The 27,849-nt window shown below is 36.6% G+C and overlaps 2 protein-coding genes across 6 annotated transcripts; one reads left to right on the top strand and one right to left on the bottom strand.

The window, feature by feature from the left end:
• Positions 1 to 91: 91 nt before the first annotated feature.
• On the top strand, positions 92 to 4,776 carry LOC128683302 (transcription factor glial cells missing 2-like). 3 transcript variants are annotated; one of them, XM_053768825.1, is made up of 4 exons: positions 92 to 243; positions 2,713 to 3,038; positions 3,261 to 3,602; positions 3,897 to 4,776. In XM_053768825.1, the coding sequence occupies exons 1-4, from the start codon at positions 233 to 235 to the stop codon at positions 4,589 to 4,591; spliced, it is 1,374 nt and encodes a 457-aa protein (XP_053624800.1). In that variant the 5' UTR covers positions 92 to 232; the 3' UTR covers positions 4,592 to 4,776. The 3 variants fall into 3 exon arrangements, with proteins under 3 accessions (XP_053624800.1, XP_053624983.1, XP_053624892.1); XM_053769008.1 differs by having other exon boundaries at positions 2,713 to 3,026; XM_053768917.1 differs by having other exon boundaries at positions 2,716 to 3,038.
• On the bottom strand, positions 4,775 to 27,849 carry Atg17 (Autophagy-related 17). 3 transcript variants are annotated; one of them, XM_053768696.2, is made up of 23 exons: positions 27,638 to 27,849; positions 26,730 to 26,874; positions 26,362 to 26,552; positions 25,235 to 25,476; positions 24,182 to 24,309; positions 21,519 to 21,733; positions 20,975 to 21,189; positions 19,644 to 19,826; positions 18,818 to 18,990; positions 18,168 to 18,354; positions 17,767 to 18,050; positions 17,523 to 17,573; positions 17,136 to 17,253; positions 14,991 to 15,523; positions 14,363 to 14,609; positions 13,613 to 13,780; positions 13,335 to 13,450; positions 12,590 to 12,740; positions 12,153 to 12,290; positions 11,778 to 11,886; positions 10,281 to 10,361; positions 9,199 to 9,439; positions 4,775 to 7,796 (listed from the first exon to the last, which is right to left on the bottom strand). In XM_053768696.2, the coding sequence occupies exons 2-23, from the start codon at positions 26,795 to 26,797 to the stop codon at positions 7,661 to 7,663; spliced, it is 3,975 nt and encodes a 1,324-aa protein (XP_053624671.1). In that variant the 5' UTR covers positions 26,798 to 26,874; positions 27,638 to 27,849; the 3' UTR covers positions 4,775 to 7,660. The 3 variants fall into 3 exon arrangements, with proteins under 3 accessions (XP_053624671.1, XP_053624502.1, XP_053624593.1); XM_053768527.2 differs by having other exon boundaries at positions 16,983 to 17,253; XM_053768618.2 differs by lacking the exon at positions 10,281 to 10,361 and having other exon boundaries at positions 16,983 to 17,253.

The following is a 27,849-nucleotide window of genomic DNA, read 5'->3' on the forward strand; positions in this document are numbered from 1 at the left end:
GCAACGCCGCTATTGGCTAGTCTGGGATCCCCATCAGTCAACATGGTGGGGGAAAACATCCCTATGTTTATTTGTATCGTTGAAGTTAGTAAGTTGTGAGGCTGTGCAGTGTGCGCGTGTGTTGCACTTAGCGATTTTTAGTCGCGTTCATTGTTTTTATACTTAGTTATAGTGAGTGAGTTCTAGGATTACAAGGACAGTGTAGTAGTGATCGTGTCGTAATTATTCGGAGATGGTGATCCTGTAAGTACACACTTACCTATTTATTTTTGTTTAGAAATAGTAAAAAAACCTTCTGTCATTTTTGAAATTATACTTTGGTTTGAATTAAAACTGCTCAACGGATGGCGCTACAAATCTCCAGGGTTAGCTCTTTCTAGAAGAATACAAGGAGAGATGGGCATTTCTTAATTCTTAAAATTTTCAAAATCATGCTCTGCTGCTATTTAAGTATATTTGTTTTCCGCGAAATCACTTTAATTTTATAAAAATGTTTAACAAATCGCTGTGGGAAGTTATAAGATTAGATTTTGACGACCTCTGTGGCGCAGTGGTAAAGTGCTTGCCTCTAAACCGAGAGGTCCCAGGTTCGATCCCCGGTCGGGTCAATATGGAAAATGATCTTTTTCTGATTGGCCCGAGTCTTGGATGTTTATCTATATATGTATTTGTTATAAAATATAGTATCGTTGAGTTAGTATCCCATAATACAAGTCTCGAATTTACTTTGGGGCTAACTAAATCTGTGTGATTTGTCCTAATATATTTATTTATTTTATTATTTATTTGTTTATCAGATAAATATATAAATTTTCTATAAATGATACGTAAAATAAGTAAAAATTTCACATATAGGTATTTTTATTTAAATATCCAAAAATTTAATGTCTATTGAAATAGTATTACGTAGGTACTTGCACATTACGTTCGTTTCCAATTAGATACCTGGGCGGTGTCCATTAATCTCCTCGCAGGTACGACACCCACGGGAGGATAGAGTGGTACTAGTGGTGAAATCATACGCCACAGAAGCAAATAAAATTAAACAGTTGCTATGTAGCAAGTAAAAGTTGTAGAGGCAGACTCTACGACGACGCTACGTAAAGTCGTAGCTAAGACTATGTTATCTACGTCTATTAGTGTGTTGATCAGTAGCATAATGACACGGTGTTAAAAACGCCTATATCCTGCCAATTACCTGTTCTACCGCTTGTAAATGCAACTCAGTAATCAAAAGGGAAAAGTTTACTCGTGACTAATGGTTAATCTACTACCCCACTTAAAAAACGCTATTTTGTACAATAAGATATAAGGAATACTGGTGAACCATTTCTTAAATGTGAAATCATATACTTACCTAAGTATGTACTTATTAGTTATCCGTTATCCATACAATCTGCCTTACTTGTAGCGAAAACAATATGCTCTTCCTACACTATGTGAGATGTGGGAGGAATTAAGTTAGATTTACCTCTATTTAATATAACTTTTTAGTGAGTACATTACTCAAAATATCATTTTTAATTTTGTCCATCAATCAGTTTTAAATTTTAGGTATCTACTTACTTAACTAGATCTAGAAAGTTACAAGTTAAACGATACCTGCGACTACTTTCATTGTTTATTTTTCTGTTCGCTAAGTAAATTGATCTGGCCTAAAAACTAAATAAAAAAAAACTTTACCATATACGGTCCTACGTAATAACTTCATAAATTAGCGTGTCGGTGGGGTCGATCTATGGCAGGCAAAGCAGGGTGGGTTGGGGAAGGCTGCCAATTGACGCCAATTGAGCTCGTTGAGACGATGATGCCGTGGCACCACGCCAGTCACGCAGCCTCTCAGCTACGCGGCGACACATTTGAGCTTTCGCCCTGATAAGCATTTTGCATGGCTTTGAAACCTTAAAAAAAACATCTTTGATGGAAAATAAAAGAAGAATCAATGTATCGCGTTTTTAATAAACACTTTGCAATACAATATTGTTTCTAGTTTATTTTCCTAACTATTACAAATTTAATTAGATAAGATTCGAGGAAAGATTAGTCGAGCATTTTCGACATGATGACTTGAAAAGACAATAATTTTGGTGGCTCTGATGAATTTAGGATCATGCTAAACACTTATAACAAAGTAACTATGCTTATAATCAACTAGATGTTGCCCGGGGCTTTGCTCTCGTGGGAATTTTGAGATAAAATATTGGCAATGCGGCAGTTTCGGAGAGTACTCTTCTCAAACATACAAACTCACAAAGAGTTATAAACAATCGCTTACCTCTTTATAATAATAGTATATATTGATCATACTAAACTTATTGATAGTGCAATACTCTCGTATGCTTCGAAATCTACCTATAAGGCTTAAAAACTTCTTATAAGACTTTTTAAAGCGCCCGACGACGTGTTCTATTTACTTATATTATCCTCTCTTTACACAAAGTTATTTATCCAATTAGAGCTGCCCCTTCAGACGGCAATTCCGGGCAATTGGTTGTCTGAGGGGAGCTTTCCCTGCGATTCGCTCCTCGGCACTCGGCCATGTTTACACTACTAAATTGCTGCGTTTTGTTCAGCTTCATTCCAAAGGGTAATTTTAAGAAGGGCGCAACCATAGGAACTCATTTTATATATTCAGTACTAATTTAAAAGTATTTTTTTAAACGTTAATTGGTTTAATCACTCGTCAACTTAATAATTTCTTTTCAACTCCAGCAGTCGCGGTGACATGACCGAAGGGACGCCAGAATGGGACATCAACGACGCAGTGGTGCCTCGCGTGGTGACCTTTGACACCTTCTCCGAGTGGTGCGACGGCCACGTGCGCCGCGTATACCCCCCGGGCTGCGAGGAAGCCCGTCGTCACGCCTCTGGATGGGCCATGAGAAACACCAATAACCATAACGTCCATATACTGAAAAAGAGCTGTCTTGGAGTCCTTATCTGCTCAGCAAGATGTAGACTGCCTGATGGCTCGAGGGTTCACCTGAGACCAGCCATTTGTGATAAGGCGAGGAAGAAACAACAAGGTGAATATTGGGGTAACTTACTTCTTTCAATTCATAACCAATTAGGGCGCTTATTTCATTCAATTCATAACCAATTTCCCTCGACATTGTTGTTAGAATAACCTACTCCCTACTTGCGTCCTGAAAGCAGTATTTAAATACTATCGACATTATGAAGTAATTAAACGTATTATTTCTCAAAAAGTTTGTAACTAAAAAAAACAATTGCAATACAATGACTGTTTTCTTCACCAGGCAAGCCCTGTCCGAACCGGCACTGCAACGGAGGCCGGTTGGAAGTGCAACCCTGCCGCGGCCACTGCGGCTACCCCGTCACACACTTCTGGCGACACACTGAGCACGCCATCTTCTTTCAAGCGAAGGGCGCGCACGACCACCCCAGGCCTGAGGCCAAGGGCGCCAGCGAAGTCCGCAGATCTCTAGGCGCAGGAAGAAGAGTCAGAGGACTAGCCCTACTGCTGGCTAGGGAGGCGGCTATAGCAGATAAGATCCTAACTGTGAAACCTGACAAACAGACTCAGAAGATCTGCAACCCTCATCCGCAGCCACCACCTCTTATCCCTGATAACCAAAGATGTACGTAGTTATCTATTATTAAACCATAGAATAAGATTTCACTTAACAAAGACAGTAAAAACTTAGGCGAAAGGCCATTAAAATTACCTGTAATGCTTCTATTAGGCTTCGTAAATATTTTATAAAAACACTAGCTGTAGCCCGGCTTGCAGCTCCGCCCTTGGAAAAAGGGGCTAAGTAATTAATTTCAATCCAATGCTCCGTTTGACGTTTCAGAAGAACAAAAAACACTTCGTCACATTGATAGTATGAAGAATTATTAAAAACTTATTTTATTTCTCTTTTGTCCAACAGCTCTCACATGCACGTGCGGGCCATTCGAATGTTCATGTCGTTGGCGCCCCGACCACCCAGCAGAAGCCTACGCGCCGCAGTCCTGGTCTCCTGTAGAACCTCATCAATACGCAGCATACGTCCCCGCCGCACACCCCGCACCCGCTCCCTCACTACCCAACCAGCAGTACGATCCAACGGCCCTCCCTGCAGACGACATCTTCCATCCAGAGGAAATATTCCAACTCGACCAACCAATTCGCCTAGATTTCCCCATGGAAGAAAGCACCCTAGAATCACCACCGACCTTCGCCGATCTCAATGAAAACTCGCGACCTGAAGACGCATACTGGCTGGAATGGCAACGGGCAGCAGGCGGCTCAGAGTCCAGTGAAACCCCTTCCCCCGAACTTTTCGGCAACTGCTACCAACAGGCTGATGCATACTGCGAACAGCAAAATTATAATATCGCCTACTACCCTGAAGAAGCACAGTACTACCCTACAGATAGCACTAGAACGTCACCTGTGATGGACATGCAAGATCAAAGGTATTACAGATACGGCCAGGACTGTGCACAAAATACCAATGTAGACATGCAAGCGTGGAACTATACGGACTGTGCGTTTTCGAGTAGCGAAGTGCCCGTGACCGAGTGCAAACAATACTTCGACGCGCAACAACAAGCTGCAAACGCCTTCAGTGCTCTCTTATAATGTAGTGAACTCTGTGTAAATAGCTTTGTAAATTGTACATACATTTAGGCATATAAATATGATTGTTTTAAATTTGTGTTGACACCAAAATGTATCAAAGCATACGACTTATTTTTGTTCCTATTCGGATGTTAAGTATACGTTTATATAAAATAATGTGTTCTTGGATAAAATAAAACACAATTTGTATAAAATCGTCTATTTATTGTATATAAAAATTACATTAAAATTGTCAATTTTACATTTTTATTTTTATTTTCTAACGATAAAATTGGTCACTACAAAATAGTCCATTAAGCAATCACACAATAAGATTTATTATGCAATTTACAAATCGCAAAACATTCGAAAACGTTTCGTATGACACAGTAACATGACACGATGATCAAAATTTAACGATGAATACCTTTGACCGCAAAGCACATATTTATATTGGCCACATTCCTGATAAAAAGAACTAGCCTTCACATAATGTTCACTTCTGCTATTATTCGCAGCAGAGACAAGACAAAACTGTACCAAATATAAAAGACCTTAATTACACATAGCAATTTTTATCCAAAGTAATATTTTCAGTTCCCTGATTCCGTGAAAACCTATAATTAAATTAGCGAGTTCGCTATATCATCCGCAAACAACTATGTACAGTAACAATATTTTAGCTGTAAATTCTTACTACAGTAATTCTGTACCATTAATAAATTAACAGATCCACAAGTTATGCAACAAATTCACGGATCCACTGCAATAGACAGGCGTTTAAACACTAAAAACGATTCAGTATTTTCAACCCATTTAGCAAATAAGTCGTTCAATCGGAACACCATATTTTGCAAAAAGAAACTTTTTTTAATATGAAATCCTTCCAAACCTCTGTTTATTACAATGACATAAGAAAACAGTAAAATAAATACAAACGCTGCTGGATCAAGCGACCAGTTTTATTAGTACAAAACGAGCTTAAACTTATAATCGCTGATTTTCTTAAATATAGGCCTAAATATTAATTAAGATTACAATAGCGAGTTCTGTACTGGTAAAACCATCGGCTACCATTATTTATTCTGGGAGGAGGGAGCACAGCACGGTGTATCACAGTCGCAGTACACATCTGCACACGACGTAGCCCCATAGAGGGCGCCACTTTAAGGCCACAAACAAATTTTACACGAAGCGATGCCCCATATTTTACAACACAATTTGCGCTTCGACCAAACTACTAACATTAGAACCGCCAAAATAATTACGGACGCGAGTGTCTGTGCTTTTCTTATTATTAAAATCTACAACTTTCCGTGTGATGTTTATGTGGTAGATACAAAATAAGACGGATAAGCATGTTGATTAGCTTTAAAGTGTTAAATTACTAAAGTTTTATAGCTAATTATATAAAGACACGTCTTAATCATCTTACTTTAGGTAATCTTTCGTGTATATGATTATTTTTTTAACAACAAGACAACAAAAATGATGATATATAAATAAAATATCTATGACGTCACAAATGTTCTAAGGGCACAAGAAAACACACATTCTGAGAATGCAGAAAAAAAAATTGTCTGAATAACCCGTGTCTTTAATATAATGTCTACATAACACATTAGTTCAAACGTTCTATAGCTAAGGTTTGAAATTAGTTGTAAATACTATCTATAGAAGTCGAAGAGTTCAAGTAAAATCGAGATCGAGGTTATAAGCGTTATCGTTCGCAGAAGCCTACCGACTTTAAGGAAATCCTAATGTGGGACCGACTGTCCCATTAAGCAATTAATATGACTTAGGATTCAAATAGATTTATAGGTAAAGAGAATCTTAGGGATGAAGTTTCTATTTCTAAATAGACATCTAATATCTGCGAACACCATACTTTACTCTTCTGTAAAGCCGCGTATCCAATAGCCAACACTGACGCTCAACATGGTATCTCACTCATTTCTTTTGACTTAAATGAAATGGCAAATCGTTCTCGCTTATGTAAATTGTACAGAACGAGAAAAAGCGATATTTTGCGGCAATGTTTTCTAGTGGATATACGATCTTGTCAAATATACAGTGGCGCCCCCAATCAAAATCATTCATTTAAGACATGACTACAATAGAAAACTTAATAAACATGAATTAATTCAAGTTTGTAATCATTTCCATCCTGCACATGACTTGCAGTTGGTTTAAAGACACTGTTTTGTGTCAAATATTTAGAGATTTGTTTTCGACCTGGACCAGCATGGAAGAAACATACATCTAAGATTTAATTTTTTTTCATAATAAAAAAAAGTATATTTTAATGAATAGTTAGACATAGTCGCAATACGTATTCGCTTGATTTTCCATTTAAAGTAAATAATTTGTATAGATGGGGGCGCCAGTGAGTAAATCGCTTTCAAAAAACATTTGATTACGCACACCTACTTTGTGCTGCGATAACCTATATCACTATACTCATAGAAAAATATAACATTCCAAATTGTATGCTGGGATACTAAATAAATCCGATTACTACTAGTAACACAACACGTATAGGTAAAAAATAAAAATAAAATGGTAAATACGAATATCCGCGGCGAACAATAGATAAAGCTTTACGACTATACAAATTTGTACTATTGAGAAGAAATCACCGTCGAACGAAATAATTCGAATCAAACTCCAAACTTCATAAGAAAATAATATCTAGCCTAAAAATAAAGAGGAATCGAGTAATAAAAGATATTCTTAAGACTTCAGCATAATATGATCACAAAGACATGAAATTCATAGAGAAACTCATCGATCGAGGAGGGATGAGATTGAACGGAGACCATCAGAGTCGCGATAGTCGTGGAAGACGTCGACAAGATAGCCGCATCGGGAGCTAACCTCGCCGCACACATCGAACACACGAATCATAAGAACGGTAATGTCTGATTTTCACTGCGGAACTAGGGGCTTGAAAATAATTTCGTACGTTCGATCACGAAACTTTCATGCTACTAGTTATGAAAATTAGGCTTAAGACCTCGGTGCCGCGGGACGAGACGCAGTGACATAAGAATAGTGTTGGCTTACATGCCGGCACTAGTGCGGGCGGCGTCAGGGCGCGGCCTCCTCCGCCAGCTCGGCGCCCGCCGCCGCCCCCGCTCCAGCCCCCGCCCCCGCCCCCGCCGCCACTCGGAGCTCCACCGGCTCCGGGCCCAGGCAGCGTCCCACGCTGCATTCCATGTCCGTCCTGAAACGATTGCAATATAAATACATCACCTATTTTGCAAACATTAACGTGCATCGCCGTAAAAAGTCAAAGTGATGATAAACTTAATTCAGCCAAACAATACTTAATACAAAACAGTTGAAAAAATATCCCAGTCAATATCCACCATCCGCAACAGCCCGTGCTCGAACTAGACGTCATCGGCCTGTGTCGCGGAGACGGCCTGCCGCTGGAGCGGTGTGAGCGATTGGGATCTTGTTAGGTATATCAATTGATAAGTATAGTATCATTGGAAAACTAGGTATTTAGTGGAAACAAATTTCTCAAACTAGAACATTCTGATATTTTGGGAAATCGTGGTTAGGTATAAAAAGAAAAAGAACTTATAGCTAGGTACGCATAAAATTAAAGTGCACTGCAGTGTTATGTATAGTGTAGTTTGTTGTGTAAGTGGGTAGGGTAGGTAAGTAAGTGGGTTTGTAAATGTGATTTTGATAAGTGTGTATAATTGTGTAAGTAATATAGTGTCTAAATTGAAATTTTAACATTGAATACCGGAGCGCGTTGCGAACGATTAGGTAGATTAAAGCAGGAGATCTTCGGTTTGAGAGTAAGTTGAGGCTAAGAATGTGTTATTTTACTCGTTTTTTGCAAACGAACTTTGTGCAAGAATAAATGTTGGTATCTTTGTTTAGGGTATTATATAGTTTACAACTGATAAACCGGAAGTGATTGTTAGTCAGTGAGGTTCTGTGTACCAGAATGGGGCATACTTTATATCGAAGATGTCTACGTCTGTGTGAGTTCAAATTTGGGTTGTATGTCATCTGGGAATGCTTTCTGAGTATTGTCTGCAATACAAAGAGCTGTCTCACTGTTAAAACTGAGACGTCTTTATAAAGTTGAGAAGTTGGGTAGTAAAAACGTTTTCACGCGTCATAACCCTGAGGACAGCTCTCTGCGCTCTTTGAAGTGGGTAGGTTCATTTTGGCTGCAGTTCCCCATACACCAACACCGTACATTAATAATGACCGACATAGGCCATAGTAAACGTTTAAAAGTGTCTCAGGATCCGCTGAAACCCTAAGGTTTTTAAATATAATTATTAATTTTTCCTAAGGTTTTTAAATATATATATTAAATGATCCTGGAAGAACGATGACCGAGGGCTTAAATTGTGAGTTAATTTATCAATTATCACTGGCGACTTTGGAGTCTCAAGTGGATTGAAAATATACCTGTTGACTTTTCATTGACCGAGCGAGCGAAGTCTAACATTGTACTTGGAGCAAAAATACATTTTTTACATGAATGTATGTATATGTGTAACGCGATAACTTTCTCATCAAAATTTATTGTATTCGCGAGGTCTACATTCGCGGCGAACAACTAGTTAATTCTTATTAAGAAAAATTAAACTTACATCGCACTAGCGGTAGATGCTTGCATCCTAGCTGACCAATCAGGATCGTTAGTCTCAATCGAGTCTAACTGATCTTCAGAAGTTGGAACCGTAACAGCACTAACACTGGACTGACTCGGCTCAACAGGCGACTTGGGTGACTCCAAGTTGATGAGAGTCGCGGTCGCGACTTCTGTGCTCTTTGCGGCGTCGTCTGTCGTGGAACCAGTCGATTGACTCGTGTCAACCGACTTTTGCAAATCTGCAAAAGAGATATTGAAAATTACTTATTCGAATAATGAGTATTCTATATTTTTTGTATACTATATTTATTTTGTTGCATCATGCGAAATAATTTTAATTTTGTCGTCGTTTCCAATACCCGAAAGACGGCGCTTGCATTATTGAGAATGTTATGCCTATGATCTGTGAAATTAATATTTCTAGGAAATTCATTTATTAAAATAAATTTATTTAACCTGATAAACATGCAGTATGTGCCAAACACCATTAAGTTAGCCCTGTCCTGACCACCACCTCCATAGCCAAACACAACGCCGTTACTCAGTTACAAAAAACTCGAGCCTTTGAATCCTATATAAAAAGAGTCGATTGATAAATTACAAAACAGCACACTGAGTCTTTATAATTGAGTCGAGTCTATAAAAACACAACTAAAGAACTCGAGTTCTTTGCAACGTTACCTTCACATGCGCTGACACTTTGAGCGATTGAAATTGAGATGGCTTAGTATGGCTTAATATAGGGAAAGAGTGTTAGTAAAAAATAAATATAGGTGAAAAAATTTTGCAACTAAATAAAAAAGCAACAGAAGCAGGCAAAGAAAATTAGAACTAGCATAAATCTTTATAACCTGCCACGACTGTAGATATTCGAGTTTCATCTCATTTATCCGAAAGTTGTACGGAAACGTACTATCTTATTTGTCTACGCTTGCTCGTTGTCTTTGTCTTTGATGTTAATCATTGTTATTGTCGTTAGGTATCTGTTTTTTTTCTCAATCTTCCTTTTAAGTTATATATCGTAATGACTAAGTTATAATGATTTATGACGTATATAAAATGAGAAGAAAAAGCAAAGACCTGGGGCATGCATGTAGGTCAACCATTTCTTGAGCGGTCGTTTATCGCCGAACACGGAGAGTATGCTGCTCTTCATAGTATCTGCAACGCAACGCGTCACGTGTCAAATATATTAGCACTCGGCCTGTCTATTGAATGCCCTTTTTTTTTCACTACCAAGCAGGCAGACAGGCTTGCGGCCCTGCTGCTGGTAAGTGGTCACTACAGCCTGCAACCTTAGTATTTTGCCGTATTATTCTATCTTATGTATTGGTTTTAGTTTTAATATACTTTTTCATGATGTAACTGAATTATGTTCGTCATAATATCAGAGGTTTTTAAACTGCAACTCATTGTTATCTTAAATAAATAATTTTGCTAAGAAATCAATAATATTTTTTACAATTGAATAGGTACTTATTATCTTGTAGATAAATCAACAGTTTATAGAAAGCAAAAAAAAAAACAAATAAAATTAAATATGTAAGACTTCTTTTGTAACATAGGAATTTTTTTATTTAGTGTTTTTGTTCATGCAATTTTTCTCGTGGAATAATAAAACAAATGTGATTTTTTCTAGTCGAATGTTAACAAAATATCACATGAATCGCTCAATTTAGCGCCTAAATCTGCCCCAAACAAGAAATGAAAAATAAATTGTTTATTTTTAATAAATAAATATATTAGAACGAATTACACAGATTGAGCTAGTCCCAAAGTAAGTACGAGACTTGTGTTATGGGATACTAACTCAACGATACTATATTTTATAACAAATACATATATAGATAAACATCCAAGACCCGGGCCAATCAGAAAAAGATCATTTTCCATCATGACCCGACCGGGGATCGGGGATGAGGTTTTAATGAACGCAAAAGAAAAGGAAGCTAAATAAAGGGTTAGAATGAAATTATTTTGCATATACCTACAGCAATATTCGAAAAAATAAAGCTTTTTACAAGTGCGTATAAAACGAAACTAAAATATTGCGGTCAGCGCATATATTGCTAACATCCCATTGTTAATATTTTGACATGAAAAAATCCCAGGGAGTCCAAAATTTAAGTACACACTAGCGCACACATATTATTCAATTAACGTCTGCTTATATTCTCTTAAGGCGATATTCCACTTAACAAATTGTCCAATGTTATTACGATCGGAAAGAGATAGCAATAATATTGAACAAAAAAACATCATGGTTTAAAACATTTGTAAGTGAGATGAGACGTCTGGGTCCAGGGTTTGCGCAATAATCGTAGTTCATTGAACTTTTGTCAACGTTACACTGCCTCTCTCACCTTGCAAACCGGTACACAACAACACAAGCACTGCTGTTTGATAGCTGAAATAGATGAGAATTAGGTATGATAGACGAGTTTTGTACCGAGGTCTACAGTGACAGTCTTTGCCTTTAGTGTGATACAGGTATGATACCTAGATTAACACATGTACTTTTATCCCCAAAATCCTACAGGAACTGAGCCTCGAGACACAGCTAGTATATAAACTGACCAGGTTTGTGTTTGTGGTTACAGCAAGATGGCGGCGGCTGCGCGCGCAGCGGCTTCACGTGTACTCTGTAGAAACGAGACCCGCACGGCATATTGTAGCGGTTCATATTCTGAAATAACAGAATATTTATTTAATACATACTTAATTCTAAAGGTAACATACTTATTTCTAAAGGTTTCTCTGTGATTATATAAGTGACTGAGTGACCATTTTTAGCCGAGAAGGATAGATATACAGAACGGAGGTGCATATAAAGAAAACACTATTTATACGCTTTATGTACCTTTTCTTAAAACATTATCTTATTTCAAAAGAGACATAGAATTGTTAAATATTTTGTTGTTTAACGTAATTATGGGCTTAAAAGGTACGTACCCTCTTAGCATAGCAATATTCCTTAGACTCCACCGTGGCTACAGCATACAACTTGCGGTCAGATTCCTTCTTCACGTTGAGACTAAGATCCAGTGCAGGTAGGCAGTCGCTGTATACGAAATACATTATTGGCGCTTCCTGTAAATAAAACAAAAAAGTGTAATTTTGTTCATTTGGTAGCACTATTTTTCATTCCCTCACACTATAATCTGTGACCCCGTGACCGCTTTAGCGGACGAATTATTGCTATCTCATTCCCTAGCTACAAAAAATATTTTGATGTGCGAAATAGTACGCAAAAATTCACGGCGTATGCGTGATCATATATCTTTATATGTCAGTCATAAAACAAAAATAACTGTATATATTGGTTTATGTGTGCAACAAAGGGTTATGTATTGTTTATATATATATGTATGTAGAAACAGCTAGTATACCTGCAGCACAGTGTAGTTGTGGTGCGCGGGGTCCCACATGATGAGCACGGTGTGTCCGGGCATACACGCCGCCAGGCTCAGCGTGCCGCACGCCAGCCCCACCGGCGTGTGGCAGCGGGACAGCGGACGCTCCTCCGTCGCTGGCGACGATCTATACAACACACCACACTTTCATGAGATTCGTACAGTTGTTCAACTGTTGGCGTATGGTTCCGCCCTTGTTCTTGTCAATAATCGGATTTTATACAATTTTAGAATAATATATGGCTACGTTTATCGTTTGCCTAGTTTAGGTCCTCCATCGTGCATGACGTGAGGCAGTTGGGACACCCTGCGGCGTGTGGTTCAGCCCTAGCGCTTGCGATCATAAATGTCGTGCGAGGCGAGTAAGGGACACAAACCCTAGGCAGCTGATAAGCAACAATGGTATTCCCAAGAAAGGTTGACGTCATACAGGCGGCCGGCTGTAAAATAACAGCCAAATCTGCATAATGTTAAGGTTGTTTTTTCGGTGACCCCGGGCATCGCAATGTCACAACCCGAAAACAAACAGGAAACACGCAGATAAGCTAGATAAATAGTTGTTTGACAGCCTTGTTAAAGGCGAAACAGCCGCCAGCGTTGACAATGGAGTCAGGGTTGTCAAAAATATGAAAACCATGTGGCCTAGATTAAACTCAATACATAACAAATTATCTACCAATTCACCTCTATTAAAAATATTTCACATTAAACAGTCACACACCTGCGCTCGCTATCACTTCCTCTGCTCTTCTCCGCTTCGTCTCTCTTCTCTAACTCCTTTTTCAAATCTGCTAATTGTTGCTGCAACACGGCCTTGTCATTCTCAAGTGACGCTAACTGCAATAAAATATTTTAATTGAATAATTAATTAATAAAAAATAGACGCGCCATGCGCCATTGTATGACTATTTATCTCTTATACGGCCATTCTTTCATGCCAAAAGACACACAAAAAAAATACCCACAAGTGAAGTTTGTCTTTATTATTATTGTCATTACCTGTGTCTTGAGCAGTGCATCATAGTCGTTGGTCTCGGGGTCAGTGAGCTGTTGTATCGTTTCTTTGTACTTGTGGCACTGCAGCATCAGTGTCCTCTCGCAGTTGTTCAACTCGTTAATCTGACGGTCCTTCTCGGCTATCAGGCGACGAGTGTTTTCATTGGCCGCCTGAATATAAACCACAATAAGGTAAACTTGCGGACAATGCTTGGTCATCATTTTTGCATATCATTTTTACACTCCGAAATACTCATGATACAATATGTACATATTATTTATTATAATCGTACAATAGGTAAAACATTAAAAAAAAAGTTAATATAGTACAATAGATACAGCTTAATAGCTATATTACCTTTTTTTATTAAGCTATACCTATTGTTATATATAGCTATTAAGCTGTAGCTATATGATATTAATCATATAGACTAGTATCATATGTATTTTTGAGTGCAATGAACTTTAAATAAATAAATAATAATGTTTAAATCGAACGAGTGGTTTACATAAAAATAAATATTCATTCCTTTTTAAACTTTAAAAGTATGTTTAAGTTTAATCTTTGATTATAAAAATGGAACACAATTGAATTTTCCGCGATAATGTACAAATACTAATCCAAGGCAAATTTGAACATTACGATAGTACGATTGACTGAGCGCGGTGTTTTTTTTAATGTCAGCCATAATGAATATAGTGAGCGAAGAAACTGTACCATTACTATAAAATTAAACACTGAACAACACAAACCTGTTTCTCATTCTCCACTTTGGTTTTGAACGCAGTAATTTCCTCCTCGGCCTTGGCCTTCCAATACGCCTCGTATACTGCTGCAGTTTTTTTGATCGCTTCCTCCTTCTCCACCTCCGCATTCTCTTTGGTCTGCATCACGATCGCGTTGTGACTCGCGATTTCGATCACGTCGGTTCGCTCGATCTTTTCTAAACTCGATTCTGATGGTGACCTGTCCATATTCGTGATCGCTACTAGGCGGAACCTGAAATGATACGTGTATTTAGATATCAAGATTATTAATAGCGATTTCGTGAGAAAAACGTAAATTGTATGAGTTGCTTTCTTTAATTCAAATTGAAGAAATAATTGACTAAAAACTATAACACATCATTTGTATGTATGACGTTCTATGGATGCGATGAATGCCCTTAGCGTGAAGAGATGTAACTGATATCTTACTAAAATTTGATATTATTTTAAACAGGCATTAGATGAGAAACCTGTAACTGGTTGGTATATTTTACTGCATTTCTTTCTTTTATATACCTACAATCCTTTCTGTTCCTGAGACAGATTGCTAAGTGAATAAACATTTATCACCCCAAGTCATGAAATGTTCAACACTAACTTAAACGATTATTACCTGGATCGCAAGGACTCAATCTCTGCCTTATAATCCAAATGCATCTTCTCCTGTAACTCTTTAATTTCTACTTGTTTATTCGCATCGTACTCTGCCAATTTCTTTTCAAGCTCTTTCATTTCTTGTCGAGTCTTTTCCAAAAGATCCTTTGTCTCTTGATGTTCTTTATTTAACTTTTCTATATCCATTTGATGTTCTAATTTTAGATCTTCCTTTTCACTCTTAATAGAGTCTATGATATCTTCTTTCTCTTTCATAGCAGCCTTCATATCACTAAGTTCTAACTCGTGATCAACTGTCATTCTTTGAGTGTGTTCACGAAACCTTATAGCTGCCTCTTCGTTGCTCTTGTTCCATGCCTCTAAAATTTCTAAATATTTTCCCTTTACAAATTTCTTTTGCTCGTCTATTTCGTTTTTTAAATTGGCCAGTTCTCCCCTTATAAACAGAATGTTAGTTCTACATAATCCACATAAATTTATTAGGAATTCCTGCAGTTTTTCTATATTTATTTTATGCGTGTCCATGTTGTCCTGAAAAATCATTTATGTTTATAGAAAAATATTATATTTTACTGAACAAGTATAGATAGCAATGTAATAAGAGTCGGGTAGAAATATATATAGAACTATACTACCGTCATTAGCAATAGTCGCATTTTTTTTTCAAAAATCAAGTTATTTTCATATTCGTTACCAGTGGAAAAATGGCGCATCTCCCAGCATTTTTATTTGGGATTTTGAAAATGTTGGTTGCGCCCCTATTGCTTACGACGGCAGTATAGTAATGGCAAGTGACCATGCGAAATAAACAAACACTACGACAGCTGACACGGGGCCGGTATAGACAGGAGCAACATAAACAACTACACGTCCTTTTTTGTGAAACCTCCACATATGGAACGATTTATATTGAAGTACTTTAAATAAAATTATCACAATAAAACTCTCTTCAATCGTACAGTCAGCCGCACGGATCACCGACTTCCCCTTGAATTAGCAGCTTGATATGATGTTGACTGTACAATGAACCATTATTGCCATCCATAGACCATAGACAATATAGCTCCCCGAAATGAATCACTATTCAAGGCATGAAATATCAAGCGTTCGAAAATTGGCCATTCACATATTGGGGGCTGACATATACAACATAAATGGGCAAATACATACCGGTACATACAATCATCAACAATGTTAAGTTTAAGTAATTTTTGACGTCAATAAGTGATGTATATCATCCTAAATTGAATAAAGAATTTTGAATTTGAATTTGTTAAGTTACCTTGGATGGATCTCTATGTGGGGGCATAGCAATGAATTAGGGTAGATTGAAATTATTTTGACTGCACAATAAGGCGATATTCTTATATTACCTATGGCGGTATTCTTATATCACCTCAGTGTGCAGTTTTAGGAGGTATCACATAACTGACGATTTCGGCTATGGCGCTTGTATATGTATATAGAAAATTTAACGGATCGAGAAAAAATCTACATCAAGCCCTTGCAACTTGGTAAATTCAATTCAACCTAATCAATAAATATTTAGCATAACAAATGATTAAACCAACGAAACTCCTTTCTTTTTTCTACTTTTATTTTAAATGAGAAATTAAAATAAAAAAATTATTTTAATAATTATTTTAAATAATATTATAAATAATTACGACAGGCTATTTCACCATATTTTTTTCTCTTTACAAGAAAAACATTTATTTCCAATGGAACTTGAATGACATTAACAACCTAGTGATATCAGAGTCTATTTCGTATACGTATTTTATTATAATAAATTACGTCAGAGTTTCAGTCAAACGAAAGCTAAAAATATTAAACCACGTAATTAATAAAATTATAATTAAGTACTTTTTAATAGTTTGAGTGTAAAATAGCCTATTCAATATTATAGTTAGTTTGCCGTCACCACATTATAGAATGTATGTGTTATATCGATCCGTTAATTTCCTGAGGTCGGCTACGCGCTATGCACCTGTCCGAGCCGGCCCCACTCCAGGCTCGAGGGCAGCGACTCCTCGATGTAAAACTGTGCGGGCTCAAACTCGTGTTCCACTGTCTTATGTTCCACTGACGTGGATTCGAGTGTCGTGGGTTCGAGCTCCTCGCGTATAACTGTCAAGCGCACCTCCGTGAGAGTGGTGGCCGCCGCCGTCACGGGAACGCAAGTCATTGAAGTGTCCACCGTTTGGATGGGTGGCCGCGGTGGATCGATATCGACCGCTTTCGATTCTGTTTCCGCTTCCCTGAAATATATTTAGTGATTAGATTGAGTATATTCAAAAACATATTTTGTTTTTCGGAAAAATAGTTCAAGCTTGTCTACACTTCTAGTTCAGTTTACACTACTAAGGTTTAGGAAAACCCGAAATATATTCTCTAGTATTCCTTCAAAATATTATTTTCATTACAAATATTCAAAATGAACCATTTTTTCTTTCTACTTTTTGGGGGACCTTTGCTGAAGTATATAACTAACTGTTTTTATATCGTAACATATTATAAAAATACATACGTGTCCGTTTGAGCAATTTCATCCTTGTTCTCTTCATCACCAGTACTAAGCCTGAAAAGACAATTAATATACAATAATTTTGTATGACACATTGTGTATTTTCGGCAATAACTGTAAACTGTAAAAGTAACTGATTTGAAAAATAAAATAAAAGCAATAATAAATACCAATGTACTACGATCAGACTAAGACCGAGATCATGGTCAGTAATAAAAAAACAATAATTTAAAGAATTTCCACAAACCTCTGTTGAAAAAATTTGACGGTCGCTTCCATATCATACTTGGGCACTTCTTCTGTCAACTGAGGGAAGGAATTTGATATGAATTCTACATCCGTTTCCGTCAACTTGGGCAACTTCGCGTCGAACACAGAGGGCGCTTGCGTCGCGAACGGAGGGGGTAAGTCTGTCATACCCGGGAACAAGCTTTTGAGGAAATGACCTTCAAAGAGTTTGTTGAACTCTTGCCGTCGGGATATCTCTTCTTCGTGGATTTTTAACAGCTTCGATGCGAGATCGGCTGCCCACTGGAATTTGAAGAAGAAATCGTGACATGCGGTACAGAAAAAATATAATACCAATAAATATATAAATATGTTTGTTATTTATATTCTGTGCCCAATAAGATTTCTATTCAATCTGACCTTGAGATGAGCTTCGGAGAACGTCCGTCGTCGTGCAACTTCGTGCACCGCGTGCACGAAGACGGCGGGCGCGCGGTGCAGCTGCGCGACGATCCCGAAGTAGCGCGCGAGGCGGTTGAAGCACTGGAACGACAGCATCGCGTGCGCATCTTGCACGGACATCGAGTTCTCGATCATTAGCACCGCCCTGGAAACAATCACATGGCATTAAATTGCATTAAATATCACGCACGAAAAATTACCATTATTTTATATGAATCACGTCACGTCTTGCAACTTTTTATGTAATTGAAGTGGACGAAGGCGAATTATTATATGTATATTCATTTGCTTCCACATTTGGGCGTTTTAAAGATTCAGCATATGATTTCACAACCGGAAGTAGCTAAGTCAGTAAGTCTTAAAGTATTACGTCATTTCAACGACCATTTCGATAACAGTCATTACCCTCCTTCAAATTTCAACAAAGACAAGAATCTTTTTACTATCCTAATTTATGAATAAGAATAATAATCTGTGTTGTAAAATTTTATCAATTTTTGATTTTTAAGATTTTAAAAACGGTAATGCTCGAAAATTCACCGGACCCCGTATCATGTTACTGGTATAATATATTAATATGCAATCCATAGGCTGTACAAAATACTCACTCTAATCTAGACTTGAGTATATATGACAGTTCGTCTTTGGACTTGGTGATTCTCCGGCGGATGTCGACGATGGCCTGGTGGCCTTTGAGCAGCTTCTCCAGCTGGCAGCGGTGCGACTGCACCAGCGTCGGCAGCACGGATGGGTCGCACGCTGTGTTTAGACGTTCGCGGTACTTGAAAAATAAATAATTTCAATAAAATTTCAATGAAACACTGTTGTTTTTTTTTAATAACATAAAAGTAAAAAATAAATGTATTCCTTCCAAAGCCAACGAGGGTTCATTATTTGACTATGGTTCTGAATATGTTTGTGGTCGTAAATAAGTTTGAATTCGTTAGTGTGTGTTTGTTTTTGACGTGACAACGTCTTAAATTAGGTTGCGGCTGGGAGTCACTTATGAAAAAGTGTAACGCCCGGTAACGTTACGATGAGTCACCGAACGAGAGAGAGGCCCGCCGAATGCCTTGCGTCTCTCTCCCACTCAACTATGATCAGTCTGCCGCGCGCGTAAAAAGACGTTGTCACGTAAAATCTTCGCCCGTAAAACCGACTTTACAGGCAACCATTTTTTTTTTATTGTTATCGCGCACGCAGTTTAGTTTTTTCCATTTATTTATTACATCATATTCATCTATGCGACTATTTATGATAAAATAATTAAAAATATATATAATAATCGGCATCCTATAATACAAATTCCAGGTAGTAATATTGTAACTAAAGTTCAACGAACCGAACATACCCATACATCGAATACATAAGTTATAGTTGGCCCATGAGGTCCGTCATGTTACTAACTAGGATTTTTTAAATTAAAACGTTTACCTGTATGAGTGAGGCAGCCTGATCATGCTGATCCTTCTCTCTCTTTCTAACGTCGTTGAGCAGCTGATCGAGCCCGTACAACCGGTCCTCTATCCCTTTGATTTGCTTCAGCCCGTGTAAGTTCGCGTATTCTAAAATATGGCATAACTCTTCCTCCCGCTCTTTCAGCGGCTCCGTGTCGATCTGGGGAATTCATAGAAAATTACGTAGGTTTTGTACACTTACAGTTAGTCTTTACACAATGTTTTATTGACATCAGAGAGATCATAGACAAACAAATCATGTCTGTGCTGTAAACCGTTGAGAAGTCCCCTCGTTGGGTGCCTGGGTGCATCATCAGATATAAATGTTAACGGGAATCGCATCAAAAAAAGTTGCCATATCTAAGCGTGAAATACATAGATAAAACAATGTTGCTTCCCGAGTATATATCAAGCCACTTCATTTTCCTATCCGTTTGTGCGTATTGAAGAATTTACGTTGAAGATATTCCATTCAGTATTGAAATTTATTATTTTGTTTATACACCGTACAAAGTATGTCACGATTAGATTTTATGACTTTCCGATAAGTGCGTAGAAACCGCTGTTCCGCAATCACAATGGGATCACGCTTGTTATCAAAATTCTCAATATACACAGAAGTGTAACAAATATCAAACAATTGCTATTTGTTAGATCACAAATTGAAATCGTGATTATTTTTTGTTCGACGTATTTAATAACAACTTACATCGATAACACTCACCAATTAAGATATTGGTTCATTAATGAATATTCATTTTTTTTAAACATATATTTATTATTATGTAGAGGACACCGCGGAATCACAATTCTTGACAATCCGATTAATCGAACTAACAAAAAGTAAGTAGAACTAGGAAAAATAATAATGTTGTCTAATCGGTAGAACAAAGGCAGTCGGACCACGTGGCCAAAGCCATATAAAAACCAATTTAGGTCTCAGGTTAAAAATAAACAATCTTTTTTCCTTTTTTTCTTTCGCAGGTCTACTGGAAGAGATTTCTATAGAAATAAGTAGCACCTTTGTATTTAATTTCCTATTTGTAAGTTTTATATTTACACTGTTATTTTGTGTATATCATTACATAGTATAAAACAAAGTAGCTTCGCACTGTCTATCCCTATGTACGCTTAGATCTTTAAAACTAAGGAAATGAAAAACAAATATTGTTAGAATTATATATAAATTTTGATAGTTTTTAATATAGAGTGATTCAAGAGAAATATTTATATGTATTTAACATGCATAATATTGCACCCATGCGAAGCCGGAGTTGTTAATAAATAAATAAAGTAAAAAAAACTTACTAAAGTTAGTCCTTTCTGGCAGTAATCGAGTATATCCTGCAAGGAGGCCTTGTTGCCCTGCGCCAAGATCCAGTGGAGGAGAGTCAACTCCTCCTTACTCTCGTATGAGGAGTAGGGGCCGAACCTGATTCCCTCATCTGACTCCTCGATCGGCCGGTCGTCTGCTTGCATCTCGGCTACGTCCTTGTTTGTTGGAGGGGCTTTTTGTTCGAACACTGTGAGGAAAACGCGGATATTATAATATGCGACGTTTCACGAAAGGAGACCTTATAGGGGTAACTTTTATCGTAGTACAGCACATATGATCAAGATGTGCTATCTCTTGTTCGATAGAAGGCGTGCCAAAGCATGTGAAAAACATTTTGATAACACTATAAAATTCGAAACGGTCACAGGAACTTAGCAATAAAGCGCATTTCCATCGATTGGTACAGCTACCCTAATACAAACTAATTTGAGACTGCCAAAAAACTTGTTCGCAACTTCGAATCTTCAATATAGACAACACATTAATTTCGACATACTAAGAAGAAGATCCACTTACCATCTTCCTCTGAGAGCTTGAAAGCCTCCACTCCAAAGTCCTGACAGCGCTTTGTCTCCGAGCTGTTGTCCAGTGGATGGCTGACCCTATATAGGTTGCCTTCGAAGTCCGTCTCCTCAAAGACATCGAAGCCAGAGAACCGATGTGCTTCAGCGTTGACCTGCAACGCTGGCAATATCGGTATTTTGCCTAGAGCTTCTAATACTTCGTTGAGTCTGTAACAATAGAACATTGTTTAGAAGTAAATCACGAAGAAAACAAATGTCTGACTATTTCAGTTCCGTCTGGTCCTGGAAGAAAGGGCAAACCATAGCATGCTTGATGTCATCAATGATGCGGGTAAAATGGAAGATATCCTGACTTGACGTCGTCAGGGATGTTATCCGTGTAAAATTACTGATAACGAAGATGTCGAAAACCATGCGAAGTGGAGGACAAAAAGAAGGAAAGCGGTCCCTGGTATCCGACGCTCTGCTGATAACGTTCAGATTAGAGAGATAGGCTGCATAATTTAAAAATGGGGAACTCGAAAAGCATAAACAGAATAACCTAGACTAATTAATTTATTACAGAGACACCGAAGTTTACGCGCCACGGGTCTTCTATTTTTACCAACATAATTTTTGAAATAAAATATAAGTTTCTTTGATAGAAGTTAGTTTTGTATTATTTTTCAGGATACATGTATTACGTTTTTCTAACACAGCTTCTCTGATACAGATGTGTTCGGAAGAAAGTAAGTATAAAATCAGCGCTGTGGCTCATGCCGCGGCATGTAACTGAGCTGGTTACCTTTTCGGCTTCTATTTCCGAATTTTCCATTATTAATAAGTTCCTATAAAATTAGGTATAAATACTTTAGTATAGTAAACAACGTAATATGTAAATATGTTTTGTTTAGCCGAATAAAGTCTTTCTTTATATTTTATTTTATTATGGCATTTTATTTTCGCATCTCATTTGATAAAGATATCGAACACGTTATAAAATTATTTCATGTCATATTTCCCTACAAACGCGGAAGAAATAAACGCTATAGTTACGCATTCGTTCCGCCATTATCAAGCATTGCACTCCATATATCGTGGAATCAATAAACAACACTACAACGTCTTATTATATGCCGTCATACTTAAACAGAGCTTTTTTCGAAAAATAATTGTATTGGTATACATATTCGGAATACAAATGTTTCCGCGTGTTTTTTATCTATTAGTTTTAATCAGTTTTTATTTGTTTATTGCTGTTTAGTGCCATCAACATGAATTTAAAGCATAGTAGGTACGACAAATCCTATAAAAAAATTACTCAATTTGGAAAATAGTCAGCTAAAGTGTTTCTTCGGCATGGCAGCAGCAATATAATACTTAGTTCATATGAAACGGTGCATGTCACTAGTGCATGTTCTACTAAATGTTCGCCAGTAATTAAGGTCAGTGGCTAAGGGCGAGTTGGCCTCAAGGGTATGGAAGTATTTGATGATTACGGTCAATGTTATGTCAAAGCACAGATGAAGAAGAAGCAGCGCAACAACCGCAGCCTTATCCTTACCGCAGTTAATTATGTGGTTATGTTTTGTTAGAAACGCAATACTTTATCCATAAAAATATACTAGCCAATTATTCAGCGCAAATCCGTACTATTAATATCCAATCAATCAATCAACATTTATTTGTAAGAAAGAGTAAACAGATGATACCTATATCTCAACAATATAAATGTGAAAGTGTGTTTGTCATCCTTTCACTGCCAAAACGGAGTAATGAATGAATGTAATTTTTTGTGTGGAGATAGGATGGATAGAGGTGACATAGGCTACAGACATTGCCATAGGCTTTACCGCGGGCAACAGCTAATATACTAATTATAAACGTATCGTATGAAAATGTCACGCGAGATCAGAGAGATAAAAAATAAGTTTATTATATTTTATTATATACTATTATCTTCGTATATAAATAGTAACAAAGAGTTAATAATATTAAGAATTATCAATAAGAACGAGTCTCTTCGAGTTCAAGTCGTGATGCGCACATGTCAACCGACTGACCCGCAAGTCAACAGTGAATCACTAAGGATATATGACATTGGCCGAATTAAAAGTAAAGTACTCAGTGACATAGTTACTTAAAAACCCAAATTGTTGATTTAGTATATTTTAATCGCATTGAGATAAAGACTCCAAATTAAACACAGTGTGCGGTGAAGTGACCAGTTCATACAAAGATTTTAATTTGTGGTTTTACGCCCGACGACGTCAAGGTTCCTTAGAATGTTGTTGTTGCTTCTCAGCTGTCAATGATTTTTATCCTAGTCTCCTAATTCTAGTGTAGTAAGTGCTAGGACGGGACACACACACGCCACGGTTGTTAAAAATACTTCAATACAAAAATGGAGACATTGTACTCAAAGCAAGTTTAATTTACATACAATATCGAAGCAATTTACTGATGACTAGCTACTTACTTAATTGGTTGATAGTAAGCGGGAATACGTGAATGGACTCTTTAACTTTAATGGCTGAAGAAGCCACCTCTAAAAACATTTCATGATTTCGACCCATTTCTGCTGAATATTAGGCACTCTACATTTATTCACGAATAAATGTAGAGAATAAATAAATATTGTGATAAAAGAAAACATAATAAACTAACTAAACTTACGCATTCAGTTGTTCATGGTATTCCTCCTTTTTTGCTCGATGCTTTTTGAACGACTCTTTGAAATTTCTTGATCGATCACAAAATTCGTTGAATATGTCTTCTAGATTCGCCACTACTGCCGCCCAGCCCTGAATAACAAAATTGAATTAACCAACAAAAATTATTAAATTATGTTTTATAAAAATATACTAAAATCTTTATTATAATGTAGTCGGAAAAACTCAAAGGTAATATAAAATGTCTTTGATTAATACTTAAAAATAAAATTTATGCGATATAAGACAAAAGTTATATCACTTATGCTGCGACCGCACAATCGAGCATAGCAACGTACGAATACTAATACCACATATATTGGACGTAACAATGCTAAGAAAATCTTTTGATGTGCGATAGGGTACGAAAAAGTTAGTGCAAACCCAATATCGCTAGGACGTAGCTTGGTCGTAGCTGACAGTTTATGGCCCCATACATCCCATACTAAAGGACTGTTTTCCTACTTACTGATAAACTATTCTATTGTAATCTGACTTCTAGCTAAATCAGCCCAATGTTAATTGCCAGTTAGCCTTTTCCAGCACTTGTGAAACTCAATTTTTAACACTATTCTACTTAGGTATATCAGATACTTTAAAAGTAGCATAAACACAAGTCATAGACGCCGTACTAAACATATAAATCTTTAAATCTACATTATATAAACATATAAACCTTTGATAAAAAGTAATGCAATATACAATATGTACATAATACATTGGCATTTAATGTTTAATGTCAGTGAAGAGTGATGACGTAATAAAGTCACATACAAAAACAGCATAATGACTTCATGTGGTTTTGTAGTTTGACTATGTTTTGCAGATTAATAAAAAATAAACTAGCTTTATTGGGGAAATTCCATCACCTCATAAGAAATTATGGCACAAATTAATATGAATCACTATCATAATTATTGTTTACCTATTTTCATACCCGTGCAAGGCACCAGAGGGATGATCAGTCCTACAACTCTGGGACGATTACACCCAATATCACTATTACTATAATACCTACTTGATGCTGCAAATGTTGTTCATGCACCAATTGTTCACAGCTCCTTGACAACTCGTGTGCGAGGTCACTGAACTTCTGCGCTAACGTCGCACAGGATATCACAGTACTGACAGTGGGCGCCATGGAGCAGCATTTCTCCACACTTGCTTTGAGATCAGCAACAGACTTCCCATCGAAGGTCCGATCTCCGCTCCGGAATTCACCGGACTCTAACTCCAATATGGGACTTAAATCGCTGCACACTGTTGAGATTTGTTAATCATTATTATCTCAACCTGTAGGAGCTACTAACATTATATACTAAGTATAGCTAGTACTGTGCATTCTATACTAAATAGAAATTAACATATTATGGTATACCACTATGAAAGTTTATGATATTACATTCGGGACATTCACTTGTCTCCAAATACAGGGTATTTTTATAAACGCCATTACCATGTACTTTAATTAATAAAAATGTGAAGATGACATCTTTTTTGGACAAGGAGATAATGAAAATAATAAAAAGTGTGTAGGTATATCAGTAAAGCAGAATGATAGTTAAGATACAACAATGGGACAGTTAAAAATATCATAATGATTCCCCAAAACACAACATAAGTGGATATCAGTAACATGGTTAATCATCACACCACAATAATTACTAATATATAGTAAACAAATTTAGTCATTATATTTGTTGAGTGTTAATGATCTACTGTATCTTTATGCATCAGCGATAAGAACGAATTTGCAATGAATTTTTATTTTTATTATTTATTAATGTTTACTAACATTTGTTTAGATCTATACTTAATTTTAGATTTACTTAATTTTGATATTTCGATCTGAAGTACACTGTGCACAATGTAAAATTATGAAATAATATTAAAAAAATTATATTAAATTGATTTATTTATACCCATTGTTACACAAAGTAGTGGTGCTCTGTCAAACATGGTAGGTTGCTTGCGCTATTTTCAAAAACTTTTCTAGAATTACGTTAGTAAGTATTTAACATCCCACAACCAAACTCATATTTGGAACAATCACAGTATAAGCATTTTAATAATCTTTGCAGAAAGCTCAGTGATGCCCTGTGGACGGACCAAAGTGGGCCATTCGCAATAAAATATTTCACTCACTAGATTGCTTTAGATGGCTTTCCTTGACCGATGGCTTGCTGAACATGTAAATGGGATTTGTATCTGTGCCAGCACTGTACGATGACACCATATGGTCTGGATGCAGCACCTCACCACCACTTACGAGGAGCACCAGGGAACTTGATGGTGTCTTTGTCTTTCTTTCAATAGCAGCTTTTAAAGTTGCCACTCTGCACAAAATGATTAATGTGGATTATTAAAATAATTTGATGCAACCTAATTCAGTTAATTATAGAGTAATGTATTGTTTACTGCAAAGTCATCATACTATGTTCATAAAATATTAGATTTAAAAAAAGAGTCATAGAATTTATTAATGAAAAATTAAGTAGTAATAATATACTTACGTCTGCAAAGTCAGACTCATATCATAGGTGGTCATCTGACCGGCATCAACGTGGAACACATATAACATTGTGAATAAAAATAAAACAGGATATGGAATAAAAACAATCCAAAACTATTGCTCACAGTAGGTAAAGTCCATGGAGGCTGCAAAAAAAGAACACATTTTAAATAAAATAAACATAGTTTTACAATTAATTTGAATTGGCCTTCATCTTCATCATATATAATAATAAATTAACAAAATCTATCTTGTGACCCTGCATATTTCTGTCCAAAACATGAATTCTAGATCAAACATGGTATTTTGTGCGCAATTTTACTTTAAGTAATGGTTTATCTCTATGATCCATAAAATATATGTTGAATTACTGTTAATATTTAATTCTACACTGATTTTACTTAAATACAGTCTATCATATGATTAATAATAATAAATTACAAAATCTATCTTGTGACCCTGCATATTTCTGTCCAAAACATGAATTCTAGATCAAACGTGGTATTTTGTGCGCAATTTTACTTTAAGTAATGGTTCATCTCTATGATCCATAAAATATATGTTGAATTACTGTTAATATTTAATTCTACACTGGTTTTACTTAAATACAGTCTATCATATAATTAAAGGATTATATTACTTAAGCCTGTTTCGATGCATGTAAGCCAAGAAGCAAAAAAAATACAAAATAAACAATAGAATAGGCACTCATAGAATTTGCCTATTATTTTCATAAAAATTTCCAAATACATCACATAATAATGTTATATTACTTGAAATAAATGCACTAACTTATACACAACAACTAGAATAACATTTATCTAAGATATTACAGTTCGAGATCATTAAAGTGGAACGTGTTATTTTTTGCGTTTGTAGACATTGGAACAACAAAGATTCAGCACTTACGAACACAGATTCCAGATATCACACAATTACACTCCAATCCATGTCTTGATATTAAACTGTCCAAGGACCCCAATGACTAAAGTTTCATCCAGCAATATATTTGTTGAGCTAAAGTGAAATAACACAGCAATAAATCGCAATGAATTCGATTTATTTTCCTAGGTCATAACACCACCATTGCTCGATAATCAACTCAGCTGACAGCAACAATA

This window comes from Plodia interpunctella, chromosome 1 (genome assembly GCF_027563975.2).
Source record: "Plodia interpunctella isolate USDA-ARS_2022_Savannah chromosome 1, ilPloInte3.2, whole genome shotgun sequence".
NCBI classification, from domain to species: domain Eukaryota; kingdom Metazoa; phylum Arthropoda; class Insecta; order Lepidoptera; family Pyralidae; genus Plodia; species Plodia interpunctella.

Coding starts and splice junctions, on each gene's coding strand:
- LOC128683302 (XM_053768825.1), top strand. Junction 3,039..3,260: donor ACAACAAGGTGAATATTGGG/GTAACTTACTTC, acceptor TTTCTTCACCAG/GCAAGCCCTGTCCGAACCGG. Junction 3,603..3,896: donor TATCCCTGATAACCAAAGAT/GTACGTAGTTAT, acceptor TTTGTCCAACAG/CTCTCACATGCACGTGCGGG.
- Atg17 (XM_053768527.2), bottom strand. CDS start 26,797: ATGTTATATGTGTTCCACGTTGATGCCGGTCAGATGACCACCTATGAT. Junction 18,991..19,643: donor AGGCTGCCTCACTCATACAG/GTAAACGTTTTA, acceptor TTATTTTTCAAG/TACCGCGAACGTCTAAACAC. Junction 13,451..13,612: donor ATGCACTGCTCAAGACACAG/GTAATGACAATA, acceptor ATTTTATTGCAG/TTAGCGTCACTTGAGAATGA.